Genomic DNA, 19,847 nt, shown 5'->3' with positions numbered 1-19,847 from the left:
TTAAACAGATTGCATCTGCCTAATACGTGTACATTCAATTTTGTCACTATAATGTTTGCTGCAGGTACATACAGAGATTATTTTGAAGTTAGGCATCAGGGAGCCTTTTCTGTAAGATCTTCCAGCTGTGCTAAGATAATGACAGAGCAAAATCATATTTCAGAATGGACTCTATAGCTGATGTTAATACCATAGGTCTTTTTTTACCCCATTAGAAATGTTTGACTTTGTCAGCCTTCCACACATACCTAACGCTTAAAAATAAGCCCTGTGACAGAATCATCCACCTGTCATGTGTAAACACATTTACTCAAGGACAGTGGTTAAAAGCACCACAAGGGTGCAGTAAAGTGCAATTCAAATATCCTTTATATATTTAAACCTCAACAAAAGTTAGTCAAGAAAATCCTCTTTTTAAATCAGGACAGTAATGTTCAGGAAGTCACCGTTATAGACAACACAAGGACACCGAAGAGGACTTAATATGTCCGAGCTCCCATTACTGCAGAGCTATTCAATACATGGCCTTTCAGTTCATTCCAATGTAATACTGCAGTGTAACTAGCATTCCGTAGTATCATACAAGTTTCTTGTAAAATTCTCCCCTGTCGTGGACTGCGTGGACTTTTCTGCGTGTATCTCCACAGTTCCAGATGCCCACCTTGTGTCTCATTTGAAAATCTCCAAACTGAAAAATCCAATGACAAAGAAGGGAGGGGGTTTTAAAATTACATCAAATCATAAATTACTCCTGTTGTGCTTGCTGTGGAATTGGCCTCCTTCTCTGTAATCTGCCTGTTTTTGTTTTACTGATCCGCACGACGGACTGCTGGTGAGGAGGAGTGACAGGAGAGTGCTTTCCTCTCCAGAGCTTTTTTGCCGATCAGGTAAGCTAATCATCGTCAAGCTGCGACACAACAATTCAATTACAAATTCTGGTCATCATATGTTAATTGTGTACTTTGTCTTTCTCTGCTTCATTAAAGCTGGGTAGGAGAACTACTGTGTCTAAATTGTCTCCTTTAATGGAGAGGCATCCTGTCCAGAGTTTTGTTCTGCCTTGTGGCTTATGCTTAGGGTTTCCACAGCCTTTAACAGGAAAAAGCAGGTTTCTGATGGATATTACTAGTGCAAAATGTGCTGAATGATACTGATAATTACATTTAATCATCTAAAGTGTGGTGAGTTTAAGTGTATCCTGACTGAAAATGCACTGAGTAAACTACTGCTTACAAAGCAGTGCCAATGACATTAGATTTGGATCCTTCATGGGAAAAAAGTGAGAATAACATTTAGAATAACATTTTCTGCATTGAGGACTGTTTGTTGGCTAATCCCCATACTCTAACATTCACTTAATTTGTCCCTGGTTTCAGCAACATGTTTAGAGTGGATTTGAACTGTGTTGTTTTTCCACTCAGGAGAACTCATACACATCGACTTACCACACTTCACACTATTAAATGTAATTAGCAGTATTTGAAATTTTTAACTGTTCTCTTGCATTTTTTAGCTTTTAGGCCTTGCCCTTAAGGTAACCCTGCACATGTATTAAACCGACACAAATGTTCAAATTCAAAGTATCTGTCAGTAAACCTTTCAAGGTAAAATGAGCAAGATGAAAGATGTGTATGTGAAGTACTGTGAAACTGGAAGAACAAGTACCTCTCCAGAATTAAGTGCAGACTAAAGGCCTTTAAGTTTAACTTAACTAGCTCTGGCACCCCCACGACCCTAAATTGGATAAATTGGTTAAAAAATGGATAGACAGATTAAGTAAGATATCTGGAATCCTCATTTCGTAATGCAGCATATGTTTGAAACATATTTTACTTCTGTATTCTATTTCATAATCTCATTCAAGCTCTTTTCTTTCTCGGGATCATGGAGACACAGAGCTAGTTCCAGTCCCTTTCTGTGCCATGTGTCAGGAGCACTTGGGGCAGAAGCTTGTGACTTCACTGAGATGCCGGAGGAGTCAGCAGGAGGAAAGCAGCCAGGCCTGTTGTCCCTATCGGGTTACTGCTTGGAACTCCATTCCAAGAACCATTTAGGTAAAATTAGTAAGAAAACATCTTTAAGGGGGTACATAGAGTCACCAGTCCCTCAGCTGAAGAGTCGGAGTCTAATTGTGGCTAAGGCAAATATATATACATATGAAAATTAGCTTCCGAAGGATTATGATTGGGTATTTGATTAAAAACAAAACAATGGAATCATGATATCGGGAGACCAGCTCAAGGCATTTGAAGATGGTGGAAGCCCCAGTGAGTCAACATGGTCTTGGGTAATTTTTCCTTTTGTAATTTCTTCAGTTTGTTGGTGGGGGCTAGCGGTGCATGTCAGTGAGCCGAAAACAGGGAGCAACACCAAGCTGGACTACATTTTACAAGTGACCGAGCAATTGCAAACTGCTCAGTATATCAGCCGTAAATGGACATAGATGATGGCTTGCTGTAATGAAGGAGTATGTTTCAGCATTAAAGCAGATGAAAGAAAACTTCTTTTATGTGCAGCATCATACGGACCTACTGTATATCCAGAATTTGAGTAAAATACAGTGTTTTACACAGCTTACAGTTCATTTTAGATATGATCAAAGTGTATGTTTTATTCAGTCTAGGTACAGTTAGAAAATCCCCACATGCATGTCCTGTCGTTGCATTGAAACACGTCTGATGCATGTCTCTATGTATTGTAGAGTGGGCAACTCCAGAGTACCAGTCTTCCAGGGCTGCAGAGAACTCTGGTTTTCATAACACTCTAACATATTGAAAAGTGAAACCTAGTTTATTAGTTTATCTGTGAAATCTTCAGGACTCTGGACAGTGAGGTTCAGAGGTGCCAAACTCTGAGATTGTTTCATCTTGCTAACATGTTAGGTACAGAGAATTGGCATGGCTTTTATGTGTTGTGCAATATCATAAAATCTAGGAGTAAAATTATGAAGTGGTCTCAGTTGTACCACTGGACATGTCATTAGAGAGCAAAGCAGAGTTTGTAACACCTGTGTACTGTATTTACACATCATTCTTGAAGTAAGTATTTCTTAAACAGTAAATGCAGACATTCACCTAGCAGCTGACCAGCAATGTCATATGTTTACTAGTTCTTTGAAAGATGATATGTGAAAGAAACATGTCATTCTGAAGGCTCAAGTGTGCAGAACATGAAAGTCGTGTGTATTGCTGGGGTATTCACAGCTCTTGTGTTGACTTGTTGTGTTTGGGAAATCTTAATTATTTAGAATATTAGCTGAAAATGTATTAAAATTTGCAAAACTAAAATATTTAAATGATATATGAGAAATGTAATAAATTCTTCATTTTTTAATTCCTATTTTCCTATTTTTTAGTTACTCATGAGACTACATTGAGTGAAGCTGAATGTAGTCTGAAATTTCAGTGAGTGCATTCATTTTTTTCAAAATCCAATTGGTATTTTAGAATACAGATACACTGCATTTAACCAGAGAAGTCAATTTGCATCACACTATAATTAAAAACGTTGCCTGTTTCTGCCATTTAAAATTTCTTACATTTTATTGTACTTCTTTTTTCAAAGATGCACAGGAACTATTTCCCTTTCAGGTTGTATTTTCTAAACAACAATCAAGATGGGATAATGAAATGCATACTTTTCTACAATAGAATCGTTCAAAATGAAAATTTACATTCACCTATACAAGGCTTTAAGAAAGATTTTGGAATAAGAATCCCACTGGATTTCATGAAACATGTTGTGCAGTTTATATACTGTAGTTCATTATATACCGCTAGTGTTTTTGTGTGGAATTTTAACAGAAAGACAAACATTAATTATGTTAACCTTTTTTTCTATTTGTTATTGTTGTCCCTCCAAAGCCTTGTCTTTCAAGCAGTTTGGTAATAACAGGTGACCCTTAAGGGCTTTTGTACATGGCAATCTGGTAATAGGACTTACTGAGTAACAGATTAACTTGTCAAGTGTACAGTGAAGGTCAAGGAATGGGACCTTGCTTTTCAGCTAGTGATCAGCATCAATGCTGTGCTTCTTTAAGAGTATTCTTTGTTATTGTGCTTCCACAGTTGTACCCATTGCATTCTAGTAGCTTTAAACTGAGGTGCTCTACAAGAATGGAGTGCACTGACAATTTTGATTGCCTTAAGCATAATAATGCTGAGAGTCTATCCTTGGTATTTAAGCATATACAGTATAAAAACAATACACAGAGCTGTACACAACTTATACTTACTAAATTAATCATAATATTTAATCAGACTTACATTATGTCAGATTTCTGTATGCAGCTTTAAATAGTTGTAATTTTCTATGGAGATGTAGACAAATGTTCATATTTGCAATTTCAGTCTAGTGCAAGATCAAAAATTAAAAATTTTAAAATTGATTTTTTTAAATTTAAACATGTCCTGAGTTTTACCATTTTACTTTGACACCTGAACTGGGAATGGTCAAATTGTGGTGTGACAAACTGATATGACTGGCATGCCGAGAAGATAAGATTTTGCGCAGTGTATGATTTCGTGAAGTGTATCACAAATTACACCATGTTAACATTATATTTGGATGATGAAAATACTTAAGGCAGACAATCAGAAAGGCTACAATGAGTAAAGTAGAATATAAAATGCACACTGCCTCTGTGCATCAAAGGAAGAATGGATTGGGTTTTCCCAGGGAGGTTTATGTTTTGATTAATATATAAAAACAATGGCTTTTGTTTTCATATAGAGGCACAGTGAGAAAGATGCACTGATGATGCAATGATAACGCAATAAACATGGGCTGATTTTTTTTCTCCACCTTACATTAAAATGTAGTCATGATGACTGTCCCTTTAAAGGAAATGTTTCTAGCACTCTGTTTAAAAATGATGACTGATGTGTTTACAGGTGTCCTTGGAGAATACCGATATGGTATGTTTCAGCAGGCACTTCTTTTTAGTAATAAAAGCCTGAGCACAACATGTTTTGCTGTCTTAGTACATACCGTGCTTGAGTGAGGAAAAAAGCAATGGTGTGGCCTGCATTTGGAAAAGTTCATTCAGTTCCCCAAGCTACACCCTCTGTAGGTCATGGGTTCTCCATTCATGTGACGACAGTATTGTTCACTTGGGTTTTATGGGTTATGATTGGTTGTAAGAGACCATCCCAGCCACCTCCCACTTCAAGGCTCAGGGAACTCTTCTGCATTATAGTCTGTGGCAATTAGTATCTCCCAGGAGACTGGAACAGTGCCAATGTGGATCTGCTCTGAATGATCACAAAAAGGTCCTGCTGCTACCAGTGACATTTTTCGTCTCAAAGGGAATATGTTCATGAAAAAACAACTGAATATAACCTCACATGTAAAGTATAGAAGATTTGTACTTAAACAAACTGCTGAGGCCCTGCTTGATTGTCTTGTCTTGAAATTGATGTCTAGTCTTAAACCATAATAATGAGTTTTGAATTCAAAGATAAGCTTAAGACTGGATGCTTTGTGTACAATTTTCTCTGAAGAATCATTATAAAAGGACACAAGGCAGTATGGAAGCTAAGGTGCTGTTTCCCCATCACTGAGCTGAAACACTGGAGTACACACAAGACAATTATATTTTGAATTCTAATTAGATAACAATAAATAAATGTATTTCAAGTCCCTAAATATCTTAAAAGCATCATGTATTTACTGAAAGCTCTATTTGTGCCTGGACCATATAGTGCTTCTAATACAATTCAGGTAAAGCCAAAATACTGACCTAATATTGCTTGATATGCTTACCTAGCTAAGCTGTAGCATGTGTATTTAAATGCAAATTAGTAAAATGCATAAAACATTAAAATGTTGCCAGTCAGAAATAATTGTGATTGTCATTTATCATTTGATTGCCTACTCTATGACTCTCTGCCTTTGACAAATGTTTCAAAATTTGGTGTGTAAATCCATAGGAAGCTGTCTTGTAGGAGCAGTATAATAAAGACAATGATACAGTATGGTTCTAGTGTACAGTTATGTACTGTAGGTATTGTTCTTGGCTCTGACACAACAATAGCAACTTTGACAACATCAAAAAGAGAGCTATTCAAAACATAATCTGCTTTCTTACAGTTTGATCTTTGCTACGACTGGCTATTTAATTAATTAACTGATAATTAGCAGGATTCATATAGCAATTAAGGGGGTAATCATATCAACATATTGCAGTAGAGTGGAGTGGCGAGAACTAGCACTAGAGATTTGATCATGTAGGACATGATGAAGGATGCAAAAGAAGGACACATAGCAAGGGCACTGAGTTAGTTCGAAAGCTCAACTATCTGGTTCAGCAACTGGTTACAGACCAGTTCTACAAAGTGAGGAAGTGAAAGAAAACTATGTGGACAGTTAAGACATATAACAGTGTAACAGGTATATGGCTGTTGATTACTTCTGAAACCAATAGGCACCTAAGCAGTCATCAAACACCAAAACACTACACTGTGCATTCTATGCAGATCTTGTTTTGTCTGTCTTTGAATCTTAAAAATACAGAAACTACTTTTACTAATATAGTACATAAGTTTTGATCAATAATAAGTTTTGAAAACCCCCAATATCCACATTATTTTCTTAGTATATGAAAGTACTCCTGGTATTAAAAGTTCTCAGAGGTTACCTCAAATTGTATAGGAAATTTACAAAAACAATTAATTTCTGACATGTGGTCATGTCCATCATAAGTTATAACATTTATGCATTATTTTGTCTTTATGTTTACACATTGTTACGCTGTAAATTAAATTCCTGAAAGGTGGGCGGTGTGGTGGTACAGTGCTTCATTTTGCTGCCTTGCATTGCTTGGTTCTGGGTTCAAATTCAGACCTGAGGTGTAACCTGTGTAGAGTCTGTATGTTCTCCCTGTATTTGTGCGGGTTTCCTCCCACAGCGCAGAGACCTTACTAATTGGCTTCTGGGAAAATTGGCCCTGGTGTCTGTGTCTTTGTGTGTCCTGCAATGTACGAGACGTCCAGTGTGTATCCTGCCATGCGCCCATTTCTTGCTGGGATAGGTTCTGGCTCTCTACCAGGACTGTATTGGATGAAGTGGTTAGAAAAGGATTGGATGCTTAAAAAGCAGTTATGTATTTAGAGCTCTTTGGGCTTAGAAACCAAGGAGAATAATCATGCTTACCTGGCCTCTGCATCTTGACGATAATTTAGTAATTGTAGTTAAAGTTGTTAGTTCTAGCAATGACGAAAAAAGTATTTGATTTGACACTTAAGCATATCTTTGGAGTTCACTGGCCTTGCTGAGGGAATGACAATGCTGTTGAGGGAGCTGCATGGGTGAAGAGAGGGTGGCACCAGGGATTAATCTGTAAGGGGCGTCTGACATTCTAAGGGAGGCGGTGATATTTCGGTTGAAATTGAACAGTTGCAACTACCCAAGTGAAATCTCGGAACCATGCCATTGATTAGTGCTTCATGATCGAAGATAACAACGAGCAATCTGGTATTTAGCGATGAAGTACAGATTCACGTTCATCAGCACTGTTGCGATTATTATTGCCTCCAGCGATTAAATACCATATACGTTCATTTTTGCAGCTACATCGACGGTAGGTTTTGAATCGTTAAGAAAATAGTTGTAAAACCAACAGAAAGCACAAACTTCTATAAGTACAGACCTAGTTATATAATGATTGTAAGTATAAGGATAAAAACTTACCGCAAGGAATCGGTCCATCTGAGCAAACAGGATCATATTAATGTTGATACCCAATAACGTAGATACTATGTAATATGTTCAGGTGGGTAGCTGCGTCAGCATGCGTAGGCTGCAAAGGAACAAGTAATAGGTTTATTCCATGCTGAAAAAAGACGAAAGAAAAAACATTTCGGCCGTGGAGCCTTCTTCAGGTTTCTTCAGCCTTCTTCACACCTGAAGAAGGCTCCACGGCCGAAACGTTGTGTTTTCTTTCGTCTTTTTTCAGCATGGAATAAAGCTATTACTTGTTGGTACTAATATGTGCCGTTCCTGGACGGATAGCCCTCCTGCACATCAAACAGTCCGATGCAGTAACTGTGAATTGGGGGTTAGTGTAGTTATCGAAAGTTAAGTAAACGAAAGTATTAAAAACTGAGGGGGCGGGGCAGTTCAGTTGAGGGGGCAATGCCCCCTTTTGCCCCCCTGTGTTGCCGGGTCTGGGAGCGAGGTACGCAGTTGTGGGCGACCAGTGAGTATGTGTAGAGGAGGGCGAGTATAAGGTTAGAATTTGGTCTCTTCCTGAATTTCTGTTAAACACCATTTCTCAATTAAAATAATGCTTTGGAAATGTCATTGGTATTATTTCAATCTGGTGTGATTTTTGCACTAATTTTATAAAGCATTGTGTCAGCCATTTTCAAAGTGTTAAGAGCATTAAAAAGGAACAGCTAATAACATTTTCAAGACTGAAATCTCACATAGAAATTAATGTTGGAAAGACTTCAGCTAGCAGATGAAGAGCTAAATTAAACCTGACAGCTGTTCACTAATTGCACAAAAATGTGTTTGACCATGTACTGCACATTACATAATTAACACAGTGTGGGCTGATCAAATTAGATGATCATATTTGAAGATTTAGGATAAATGAACATGTCTAACAGGGTAAAAGTGCCAGAAGATTAAGACCACTTTCTAACTACTTTTTTCTTCCTAATTAAAAATTAATTATTTAATTAAAATACAGTAAAATAAAATGAACTCCCGGCTCACGCATGGTAATTTTTAAGGAAAGAATCATTTAGTAAAAAACTACATCTCTAGAAGGAATAATGTGGGTTTATTCAGAATTTGATGCTTTCAAAAAAGCAAATTATTAGTAATAATAGTTGTATTTAGCATGTTCTACATAAGACATAAGCATAACATTTTTCATTCAGTATATAACTGGCATTTCTACTGCTAATATCTGGCATAAAGTATATGTTGGGATGTGTTCAACTGCTTTTAATAGAGTAACCTCTTGAAAATGGAATGCATGAAAAACAAGTTTGTAAAAACATGGTCTGAAGGTCTCATAAATTGTTCATGTAATTTTTGCATATTATTATTCAAATGTATATGCACATAACAGCTCACTTGTAAATTAAGGTATGACTCTGGCACCAGAAATCAATACAGAAATTCAGCTTTATAGTGGTAATACAAATAAGAAACCAAATCTGTCATAGGAACAAGTAATAGGTTTATTCCATGCTGAAAAAAAGAAGAAAGAGAGCACAACGTTTCGGCCGTGGAGCCTTCTTCAGGTGTGAGAGAGACAGGGCAGTAGGCAAAGGTAAAGTAGCGGGAGAACAAAGGTTGGGAGGGAGGAGGAGTGAGAGGCGGGAGCAGGGGACAGAAAGAGAGGCCAATCAAGAGGTGTGAAGTCAGAATGGGTGCAGAGAGGTGTGAAATGAAACTTCCAATGAATGGAGAAAATTTAAAAGAACAGTAATCTGTCGTTAAGGGAAGGGAGAATGTGTGATCCTAACTGCAGAATAATTTAAGTTTCGGTGGTCTTTCTGATGTATGAGTTCGGAAAACCGTCTTTGAGAACACAGACGGAGAGATTAGAGTGGTCGTGGCCGTCAGAGGTGAAATGAGAAACAATGGGCTTGGAGAGATCTTTAATCTTCACAGCCCTGACGTGTTCTCTGAAGCGGTCTCCGAGTCTCCTTCCTGTTTCCCCAATGTAGATGGCTGGGCATTTACTGCAAGTGATACAGTAAATAAGGTTGCTGGAGGTACAAGATGCTGTCTGGGTGATCCGGAATTGTCCTGAGGGGCCTTGAATGAGTGTGGTGGTGGCTGTGTACTTGCAGGTGATACAGCGAGCATATGCTCATATGCCATGCAAAATAAGACATGTTCAGTGTAATGAAAGTCAAAATCAAAAATAATCAAAATCAAAAATCAAAAATACCTGAAAGAAAACTACCCTAAATAAAAAAACACCTTAATATTGTAGCACTCACAAAGGGTTGTCCAGGGTTCTGGCAATAAAGCAGAATGGAATTCAATTCCTGATTATCAAACACACAGGCTTCCAGCACTCTGTAGGTACTAAACAGCAGTGCATCTCAGTACACAAGATTACTCTCATCACCCATTTGCACTGCTGCACAAGGCAAGGGACAGGCTATCTTGTTACTAGATCAGCTCTTCTAATTCATGAGCACCGGATATGAAAACAAGGAAGTCAGAAAGCGGCACAAGCTAGACACAGACACCATGTGTAGCCAGCAAAGAACCATACGCAGTAATGCTTATAATAGCAATAACAAATAATTATTTACAACAGATCAGATTGGCTGATTTGCATGGGCTGATTTGCAGATTGGCATGGGCTGATTTTTTTTCACAGCCAAGTTCATTACAAGATACTTGTCAATTCTTGTTAACTTTGCTGTTTTCTGCATGTGCAGTTGTCTGTGAGGTGGAGTTACACTGCTTTTGTGCTGAGCAACTTCCTGTCCAGGAGACAGAACTGTAGACACTACTAACCTACATAAGAGAAAGGTCACAAGTGAAAGGAGGCCATTGGGCCCATCTATCCTGTTTGGTAGATAGTATCACGAATTGATTTAAGGTTCTTATCTAGCCATTTTTGGAAAGAAGGCAATGTATTGGTTAACAATATGGTTGAGTAGCTTGTTCTATACAGCCACAACCCTTTGTGTAAAGAAGTGGATTGAGAACTCATATTCTCAGTTTTAATATGTGGATTGGTTTCCATTAGCCGGTCAATGTAGGATACTTCCTTGAGGCCTAAGATGAATACGGTTGCTCTTTTCCAGACAGATTCCCGAGCAGAAAGATTGTGATCAAAATAGTATACAATTTCCTAAATAAGGTCTTACCAAGTGTTTCGGTCTATGTCTAGGTTCCAGACTAAAAGGAGTGAGTAATAAATTGTGATGGTTTACTGGCCTGTAGAACTCAGTTCAGGAGGGTTCGAAATATACAGCTTAGGCTGTACTGAGGCTAGTCACAAGTTTTGGAGAGGTGGAATATGTGGTGGTTAATTTTCCAGAACAAATGGGGATGAAGTTGCTTCAACAGGGTTGATCAGCTAAAATAACACTTAGATTTCTCACTTCAGATCAAGTTATGTGTCTGTTCTTGACAAGTCAAGCTTGTCAAAAGAACCTGCAATTCAGTCTTTAGTTTTATCGGATTTGCAGGAAATGTTTCAACAATTTCCATGTTTTAATGACAGTAATTACACCGAAGTACTGATGAATGTGGGATGTTTCTCAAAGATGTGTATTAAAGGTTTCTCAAAGATGTGTATCATCAAAATATTAAAATGCGGTTACATGATGTTTGCAAATAGTATATCCTAGAGGTAATAAGTGTGAATAAATTAATACTGAACCAAAAAAAGAACCCTTAGGGATGGCAACGTATGTATGTACAGTGGATATAAAAAGTCTACACACCCTTATTAAAATTGCAGGTTTTTGTGATGTATAGCCAGAAATCAAGATAAATCATGTCATACATTTTTCCATCTTTAATATGACCTTGCAACCAACAAAATTCAAGAGAAAAACAAATAGATAATTATCAGGAAAAATAATTTAAATTAAAAAAACCTACAACACCCTGGTTGCATAAGTGTGCACACCCTTTTATAATGGGGGCTGTAGCTGGGTTCAGAGTTAACCAATCACATTCAAAATCATGTCCAAAGGTAAGTAGCATACGCCTGCCATCAATGAATTTGATTCTGATTAACCCAAATAAAAATCAGCTGTTCCTGTAGGATTTCCTTGAAACTTTTGTGGTTGCATCCTACTGGGGTCTGCAAGGAACTGACAAAACATCTATTGGATATTATTGTTGAAAGGTATCGATCAGGAAAGGGGTATAAAAGAATATCAAAGGCATTGGATGAAAGTGTGGCACCACAGGGACATTGCCAAGATCAGGACACCCCTCCTGATCTTGGCAATGTCCCTGTTGATGACAGGACAAGAAGAAAACCTATCAGGGAGGCTACCAAGAGGCCTACAGCAACATTAAAAGAGCTGCAGGAATTTCTGGCAGGTATTGGTCACTCCTTGCATGTGACAACAATCTCCCGTATTCTGCACACGTCTGGGCTATGGGATAGGGTGGCAAGACAGAAGCCTTTTCTCACAAAAAATGTCCAAACACGTCTAAAGTTTGCAAGAAATACATTCAGTCACCCTAAAACATGTGGGAAAATTTCTTATGGTCTAATGAGACAAAGGGTGAACTTTTTGGCCTTAATCCTAAAAGATGTTTGGTGCAAAGACAACACAGCTCATCATCCAAAGAACACCATACCTACTGTGAAGCATGGTGGTGGAAGCATCATGCTTTGGGGCTGCTTCTCTTCAGCTGGGACAGGGACTCTAGTCAAGATAGATGGGATAATGACTAGCGCCAAATATCAAGATTTGGGCACAAAACCCGCTGGCCTCCGTCAGAAAGCTGAAGAGGAATTTCACCTTCCAACGTAATAACGACCCAAAGTACACATCCAAGTCAACCAAGGAATGGCTTCAGAAAAGGAAGATCAAAGTCTTGGAATGGCCCAGTCAGAGCCCAGACCTCAATCCCATAGAAAACCTGTGGAATTACCTTAAGAGGGCTGTGCACAACAGATCCTCCAGAAATATGAAGGAGCTTGAACTTTTTTTTGCAAGGAAGAGTAGGATAAAATTGCAAAGTCCAGGTGTGCAAAGCTGATAGATACTTATTCACAAAGACCTACTGCTGTAATAAATGCAAAAGGTGCTTCCACAAAGTATTAGTCGGGGGTGTGCACACTTATGCAACCAGGGTGTTGTAAGTTTTTAATTTAAAATATTTTTTACTCATTATTTGTTTTCTCTTGAATTTTGTTGGTTGCAAAGTCACATTTAAGATGGGGAAAAATGTCTGACATGATTTATCTTGATTTCTGGCTTTACATCCCAAAAACCTGCAATTTCAATAAGGGTGTGTAGACTTTTTATATCCAGTGTACATGTCCTTCCTATCCTTTAACATGGTCAACAACAAACAAAAACAGTTGGGAGAACACTGCTCAGGTTTTGTGTTTTCATGCAGGTTATGTGCCAATGACCAAATCAGAATATTCATCCATATCATAGTGCTTTAAATTCTTCAGTGATGAGGTCATTTGCCACACAATAACGATTTACACTCCTTGTTTATTTTCAGTTAATCATTTTTAACAGGTCCTTTAATAGCGTCATTCTTGTGTAATATTTAGTCAGACCAATAAACTGTAACATTACACAACACAGTGATAATGTTAAAATATAAAAAGTCACAAGTAATTTTTATTTTCATATTGCTTTTTTTTGCAGTTATCCGTTTAATTAAAAACTACAACTTGTCATGATTAATGAATATTCTTAATTTGCGCTACCAAACTAATGCCTTTATCTGTAAATGGAACAGTATAAATATTATCAGTAGACTGTCAGTAGAAAGATTAAAACTGGAGAAATATTATCAGTAGAGAGATTAAAACTAGAGAAAAAAGCAAATGTATTAGATATGTTTCATTAAAAAATCTAGATTATTGGATTTTGAAGCCCCACACAGTGCTTAATATCAATGAAGTAAAGCTTTAGCGCTCAATCTGCATGTTCATTTCCTATTTGCTCAGCCCAAATTGGGAAAAATCCTGTTCTGTGTCAGGTGCTTATGGGGCCCAGCTTGTAATCTTAATAGGTAGCACACTGAAAGCGTCCCATATTAAAAACAAGCGATTTGTCAAAATGGCATAAACTCCCATTAAAACAACACGGGTTCTTCCTCTTCAGAGAGGCGTTTGGATTCAGACCTGAGTTTCCCCAGAACTACACGTCATTTGATGCTAGTTTAGTAAAAACGGGCTGGCTATTGAATTTCACTGCTGACTCCGAACGTCAGAGGACTCGGCTAAACGATTGGTCGCTACAATCACCTCAGGACTCCGCCGCTGTTTTCTTCTCACTGAGTCCTTTTGCATAAATTGCTACAAGCCTCGTGTTACATCTGCCGAGAGGAAAAGGGACCCGACAGGGGTGGTGCTACGGGGCCAGATAACAATCCTCGCCTCTTCCACAGATTACGTCTCCGAAATGAATGTCGCTTTTAAGAAATCAGGAAACCAGAGAAACAGCCCGTATGGTACCAGAAAAAAAATAAAAATAGATCACATTTGAGCCGTTTTCTTACAAGTGCAGGTCCCCCCCAACCATAGGGTTCCTCTCTGAGCACTGCCAGCGAACTGTCAGAGCTCCCTTCACAAGGGTAAATCGGAAAGTGCAGCAAGCAACACAGTCTTTTTCTGTCCAACGGCCCTAGACCAATGAGTACTGCACGTGAAATGTTTTTGTTTTTTTACGGTTTAGGAAAGGATGTCCTTCTTGAATTATGAGGCGTATTTGCATCGGCAATCTTATTGGGCGGTGGATGGGTTTGACGCGTAATGTCAGCTGTACCGCTGGGAAGGTTAAGGTAGAGAGACTGTAAAAAGGCAGTAGAGATGAGCAGCATCTGAGCACATATACACTGCTTTCGGACGAAATTCTCTTCGTGTTTTGGCCCGTTTGCGGAGTTGAATGAATACGACGCAGCCTTTCAACATCGGTGGATGGACGCTTACGACCATCTGAAGGGGTGAGTCCCCTGAAGTGACCGATGAAGCGTATACAGTATGGTTATATATTTGAATAGCTTTTCAGATGCTTTGCTTTTAAAAATACAGGTCAGTGCGACTGTGTGTTGCAATAACAAGGTTAAAAACGTTTTCTTCCGCCAATGTGGTATTTTAAGATGTGGAATGCGACCCTTTCATGTATAGTGTACAAAACGCCAAATTTGACAACCTCCGCAGAGGTGGGTAGCAGTCTAAGGTTACCAGAGAAAATTTCTCTGTCCCAGTGGGTGCAACAGCAAATTCTAAGCTGTTCTGCTGCTGTGTGGTGTTGTACAAATAAAACCACATGGTAAAAGAACAATCTTAAACTCTTGTTGTTTGAATTTAATGACCCCTGGATTAAAAAACAAACACTACCAATTGCTCATTATTGCCAATGAAATAATTATAGTATATGACTTAATTGGGAGAGGGTTAATTGTACGTTTTCCAGCACCTTAATTTATGGCAGTTCTACCGGTTTTTTTTGCAGCTGCTATTCAGAGACGTTTTGATATTATACCAGTACACTCGACTCCCATCACCGTTTGTGTAGAAAAATGCCACGTGATCTCAGTCGTATAAAGTACTTTCCCGTAATTTCCACTGCTGTGATTTGATTACTGTACAGTTATTGTTATTGCTTCTTATCATGATATATCCATATTACATTTTATCAGTTACCTAGTTTTCCAAATGAATGAATGAATGAAGCCCAGACTTAAAAAGACCAAACATGAATATCTGAGTGCACGAGATACGATACTTCACCTGATCACAAACAGGCAAACGTAATGCACCTAAATACCCTGATGGAGATCGGTATGATCAATTAGTAGAACCTTGTAGAAAGAAGACATAATCAATTCGGTGCGTTAAGAATTCGGTGCACTATAGAATTATTACAAAACCAAGAGTAGTAGAACAACAATTTGCTGAAGCGCACTATAAAATTTAAGGCTTGTTTGTTGTAATGGAAAGTGCATAGTTCACTTACAAAAGAAACGCATACAGGATGTGCATCATCCTTGTTGTTGAATTGGTGGTGCAGTTGAATGATTGTTTGCAGTACTGTACTGTAATTCTGTTCTTAAAGGCAATTTCCTTTATGGGGGATATTATATTTTATTTGTATGGAGGACATAAGATAGGTTTAACTAAATATTACCTAAACAAACTGTCCATTTAAACCTCCAGCATGCCATTTATGTGGAGTCATGTTATTTTGTGCCCTCTCAAACATAAATGTGCCCTTTTTGTATGAGCCAGATCTTTTGTGATTCAAACATTTAACAGCCTTTCAACGGCCATTCACCAAATACTCAGTTGTTTACAAAATGTGGTTAGAAATTAGGCAGATAATACTGTGGCTTTAATCAACTGTGATTCCTATTATAAGAAGAAAAGTTAAAAAAAGAAAATGTTCTTTAAGTGCAGGAAACGTTGGAATTTTCCCATATGAAAGCACTCTATTTTTTCACACTTAACTGAGATACATAATCTAAACAAGTCGTATTATTGACATAAAAAGCTGAACCTGTGCTTGATACGTTTCAATAATTTATTTTTAAACTATTTCCTCAGGAAATTCTTGGCTTAGAATGATTTCCTCATGTTCTATAACGGTAGAAGCTGGATGATGTCACAGGCTCTAATGAATTTGGTGTAAGCATTGCTAGTCAGAGTGTCATCCAGTAATGGATTGGTAGGTTTTTTGCTTGCACAGCATGATCTTGACATGGATTTACTCCCCATGTCAAACAGAAGGCTGACAGAGAAAATTATAGGATGCTTGAATGGGGTGTCTGTTGAGTGTTCATGAATTTGAGTTTACAGAGGTCCTGGAGGAAGGTTGGAGATGGAAACTAGTCTCACATCCAGGGCTTAGCCTTTGCGTATTTCGCTCACATTTCCCCTGTCACCTCACCTGCACCCTTATAGTGACACTAGCCCACTTCTCATAGTGAGTGGGGGTTGGGCAGTCCTGCCCTCAGCTATGGGAGTAACACCAAATACTCCATAAACATATCTTGTAACCAAACTACTTAATTTATGGCAGTTCTACCGTTTTTTTTTGCAGCTGCTGTTCAGAGACGTTTTGATATTATACCAGTACACTCGACTCCCATCACCGTTTGTGTAGAAAAATGCCACGTGATCTCAGTCGTATAAAGTACTTTCCCGTAATTTCCACTGCTGTGATTTGATTACTGTACAGTTATTGTTATTGCTTCTTATTATGATATATCCATATTACATTTTATCAGTTACCTAGTGTTCCAAATGAATGAATGAATGAAGCCCAGACTTAAAAAGACTAAACATGAATATCTGAGTGCTCGAGATACGATACTTCACCTGATCACAAACAGGCAAACGTAATGCACCTAAATACCTTGATGGAGATTGGTATGATTAATTAGTAGAACCTTGTAGAAAGAAGACATAATCAATTCGGTGCGTTAAGGTGCACTATAGAATTATTACAAAACCAAGAGTAGTAGAGCAACAATTTGGGACAGGGACCATGGTGAAAGAATTGTTTAAGCAGGGATTTTCAGAAGTAAAATGGTAATCAAGAACCATCTTCATACGTTTATCTCATGTCTGGTCTCTCAGAAATGTGTGATTTGTAATTTAACTGTAATGCAAATCAAAATGTTGCTGACTTGACATAGATGGCTTTTGCTGTTGCTGCCAAATTACGTCAAGTACAAATTAATGAATTTAGCATAGTACAGAATGATTAGTGAGAATGCATACCTGCTTTTCTGGTTAGTGTGATTTTCATTTGCTTTGTGCCGAGAAGAGCTGTCTGAAGGTAAACTCAAAGTTTGTTCTGTTTTCCAGAATATAGATAAATAATCTGAAGTCTGGATAAGGGTTTCTGGTTCATTGCTGAAATATTAAATATCGATATGGTACTGATTTATTGAGTTAAAAAGTACTGTACTACTTTTAATAAGACCATAGTTACTTTTTCATGGCAAGTGGTTGCACTTAAAATAGGTTAGACATATTGGTGCAGTTCGACATGATTAGAGGTGGAAAATCACATCACCTGACATTATCAGGTTACGTATTATCACTGAAAGAACAGGTGTGTATGATTACACAGTGTTCTTTTTGTTGCTGCAATCGAGACCTGTATTATCTGGTACTGCTGAGGAACTAACTCGCTTTCTTCTATGAGCTGAACTGCAGATGAGATTGTATAGGACAGAGAAACTTTGTGAAAGGATTTTAACATTTTTCTCACCATAGTTGTTTTAGAATGTTTTACCTTTTAATCTACAACTTTATGAAGATGCATTTAAAAACACTTTATACAGAACAGGAAACAAATCTTAATCTTACATTAAATATTCATTACATTCAGTAAGTACAGTGAATATAGGATCTTTAATGATTATAGAGACGAACAAAAGCTAGGATCCTACCTGCTTCATTTTCCTCCTTGATGTGGTACAGTACATCTACTTTGTGAAATTCCCCCATACAACATTCCAGTAACCTAACATTAATCATTAATGTCATATTTAAAGAAATAAGAAGAACAGCTGCTTTGTAGTACGGAACCTTTTGTGTGTACAGCATTTGTCCATTTGTATACATAAGTAAAATATATTTCTTCAACACAACATACATGTAATTAAAAATACAATTTTTTTAAAGTAAATGCTATACTTTTTTGTAACACCACTTTGAAGGGCTTCGCTATACAGCTATTAACCAAACAGACAGATGTACTGAAATGGATACAGCAGCTTAAGAGCAGCATTTAAAATCTACTTTATGGAGTAAAACATTTATGCTTTGTCCACTATCCTCACCTCTCCTCATAGACGCAAACCATGAACTACGTAGGGCAGCTGGCGGGCCAGATGTTTGTGCAGGTGAAGGAGCTGTACAGAGGACTAAACCCTGCCACCCTGTCAGGATGCATCGATGTCATCGTGGTGCGGCAGCCAGATGGAAGCCTGCAGTGTTCTCCTTTCCACGTGCGCTTCGGGAAAATGGGGGTGCTGCGGTCAAGGGAGAAATTGGTGAGTTTGCCTGAAGTCCCCTCTTGAGAAGTTTAGATATCCTCTAAAGCTACTAACTGTTATATATCCTTAAGTGGAATCTGTTTCTCACTTCTGCAGTCATGGTTTCAGTCCTTTGGTTTTTTTTCAGTTGATGTCTAGATAATGTCTGGTTTTATGTACATCTCCCGTTAATTGTTTGGAAAGTGGAGGTTGGGTTTCCCATTTTCGTGTTTAATGAATCAAGACTGTATTGTATTGAGTTGATTAGATTATCGTGAAAATGACGAACTGATTTAAAATGCACATTTGTCAATTGTATTAGTGGTGGAGGCGTCTTACACAAATATATTTTCCAGTAATCTTGACATTTTTTAAGTTTTTTTTTTTACTTGTGCAGACGTATGCATAATTGATCTTCTCAATGTTTTGATTAGGTGGACATAGAAATAAATGGGGAACCTGTGAGTTTACACATGAAACTTGGAGAAAATGGGGAAGCCTTCTTTGTGAAAGAGACAGAGAATGATAAGGTAAGTATATGTTAGATTGAAACTATAAAATTATAGATTGCTTGGAGGTGATCTTCATTTGGTCTGAACTGAAGAGAATCTCCTACCATCACAAATTTCAGTAACATGATCTGTATTTACTTGAAACAAAACCAACACGGACATAATAATAGCCAGTGAAACTGTATAACACTAAAGCATCTTTTGCTATCTTTAGAGACTCACCCAAAGGTCAAGGCCAAAGGTCAAGAGCTCACCAGGAAAAGGAAAATGGGAAGTTCCCAGTTAGAAATATTTATAAGAAATGTTTTGTTTTCTTGCACGTATTTTTAGCTCTGATGCATATACAAACAAAAGAACTGTATTTTAATTCCCATGAAGTATAATGAGTTAAAATTTCCTATAGTATTTTTGAACAACTAGGGGAAGATATTAGAATAAATATTAGAATTTCAACAGAACAGAGTTTATAGTGTTTATTCGAAGAGATGCAGAGGTGCACTAGCCAGAGATGTCTGCAAGTTCTTTAAGTTAGGACTGGATTCCATCAAGCTTCAAAATGTAATCTGCATTTTCTAAGAATTTAAAGGTAAAAAATAAGAGTAAGTACAGCATTTCATAAAATGAAAGTTTGAGTTAGTAATTATTTAA

General features: G+C 37.7%; 1 protein-coding gene across 6 annotated transcripts in view; it reads left to right on the top strand.

The window, feature by feature from the left end:
• Positions 1–2,070: 2,070 nt before the first annotated feature.
• Positions 2,071–19,847, top strand: part of lpin1a (lipin 1a) — a 44,328-nt gene continuing 26,551 nt past the window's right edge. For 2 of the 6 annotated variants that reach the window (XR_001478905.2, XM_006626073.3), the window contains exons 1-3: positions 2,071–2,287; positions 18,505–18,705; positions 19,122–19,217. Coding sequence is in view for 5 of the 6 variants with exons in the window: in XM_006626073.3 (XP_006626136.3) it covers positions 2,219–2,287; positions 18,505–18,705; positions 19,122–19,217 (366 nt within the window). In the remaining variant the exon portion in view is untranslated. Of the gene's footprint in view, positions 2,288–3,371; positions 3,405–14,041; positions 14,641–18,504; positions 18,706–19,121; positions 19,218–19,847 lie in introns of those variants that run through there. The other 4 variants (XM_069198740.1, XM_015351744.2, XM_069198754.1 and 1 more) reach the window with 4 other exon arrangements.

Source organism: Lepisosteus oculatus, chromosome 2 (assembly GCF_040954835.1).
Source record: "Lepisosteus oculatus isolate fLepOcu1 chromosome 2, fLepOcu1.hap2, whole genome shotgun sequence".
Taxonomy (NCBI): domain Eukaryota; kingdom Metazoa; phylum Chordata; class Actinopteri; order Semionotiformes; family Lepisosteidae; genus Lepisosteus; species Lepisosteus oculatus.
The sequence above is the reverse complement of the archived record's forward strand: the minus strand, read 5'-3'. Positions and strand labels throughout refer to the sequence as shown.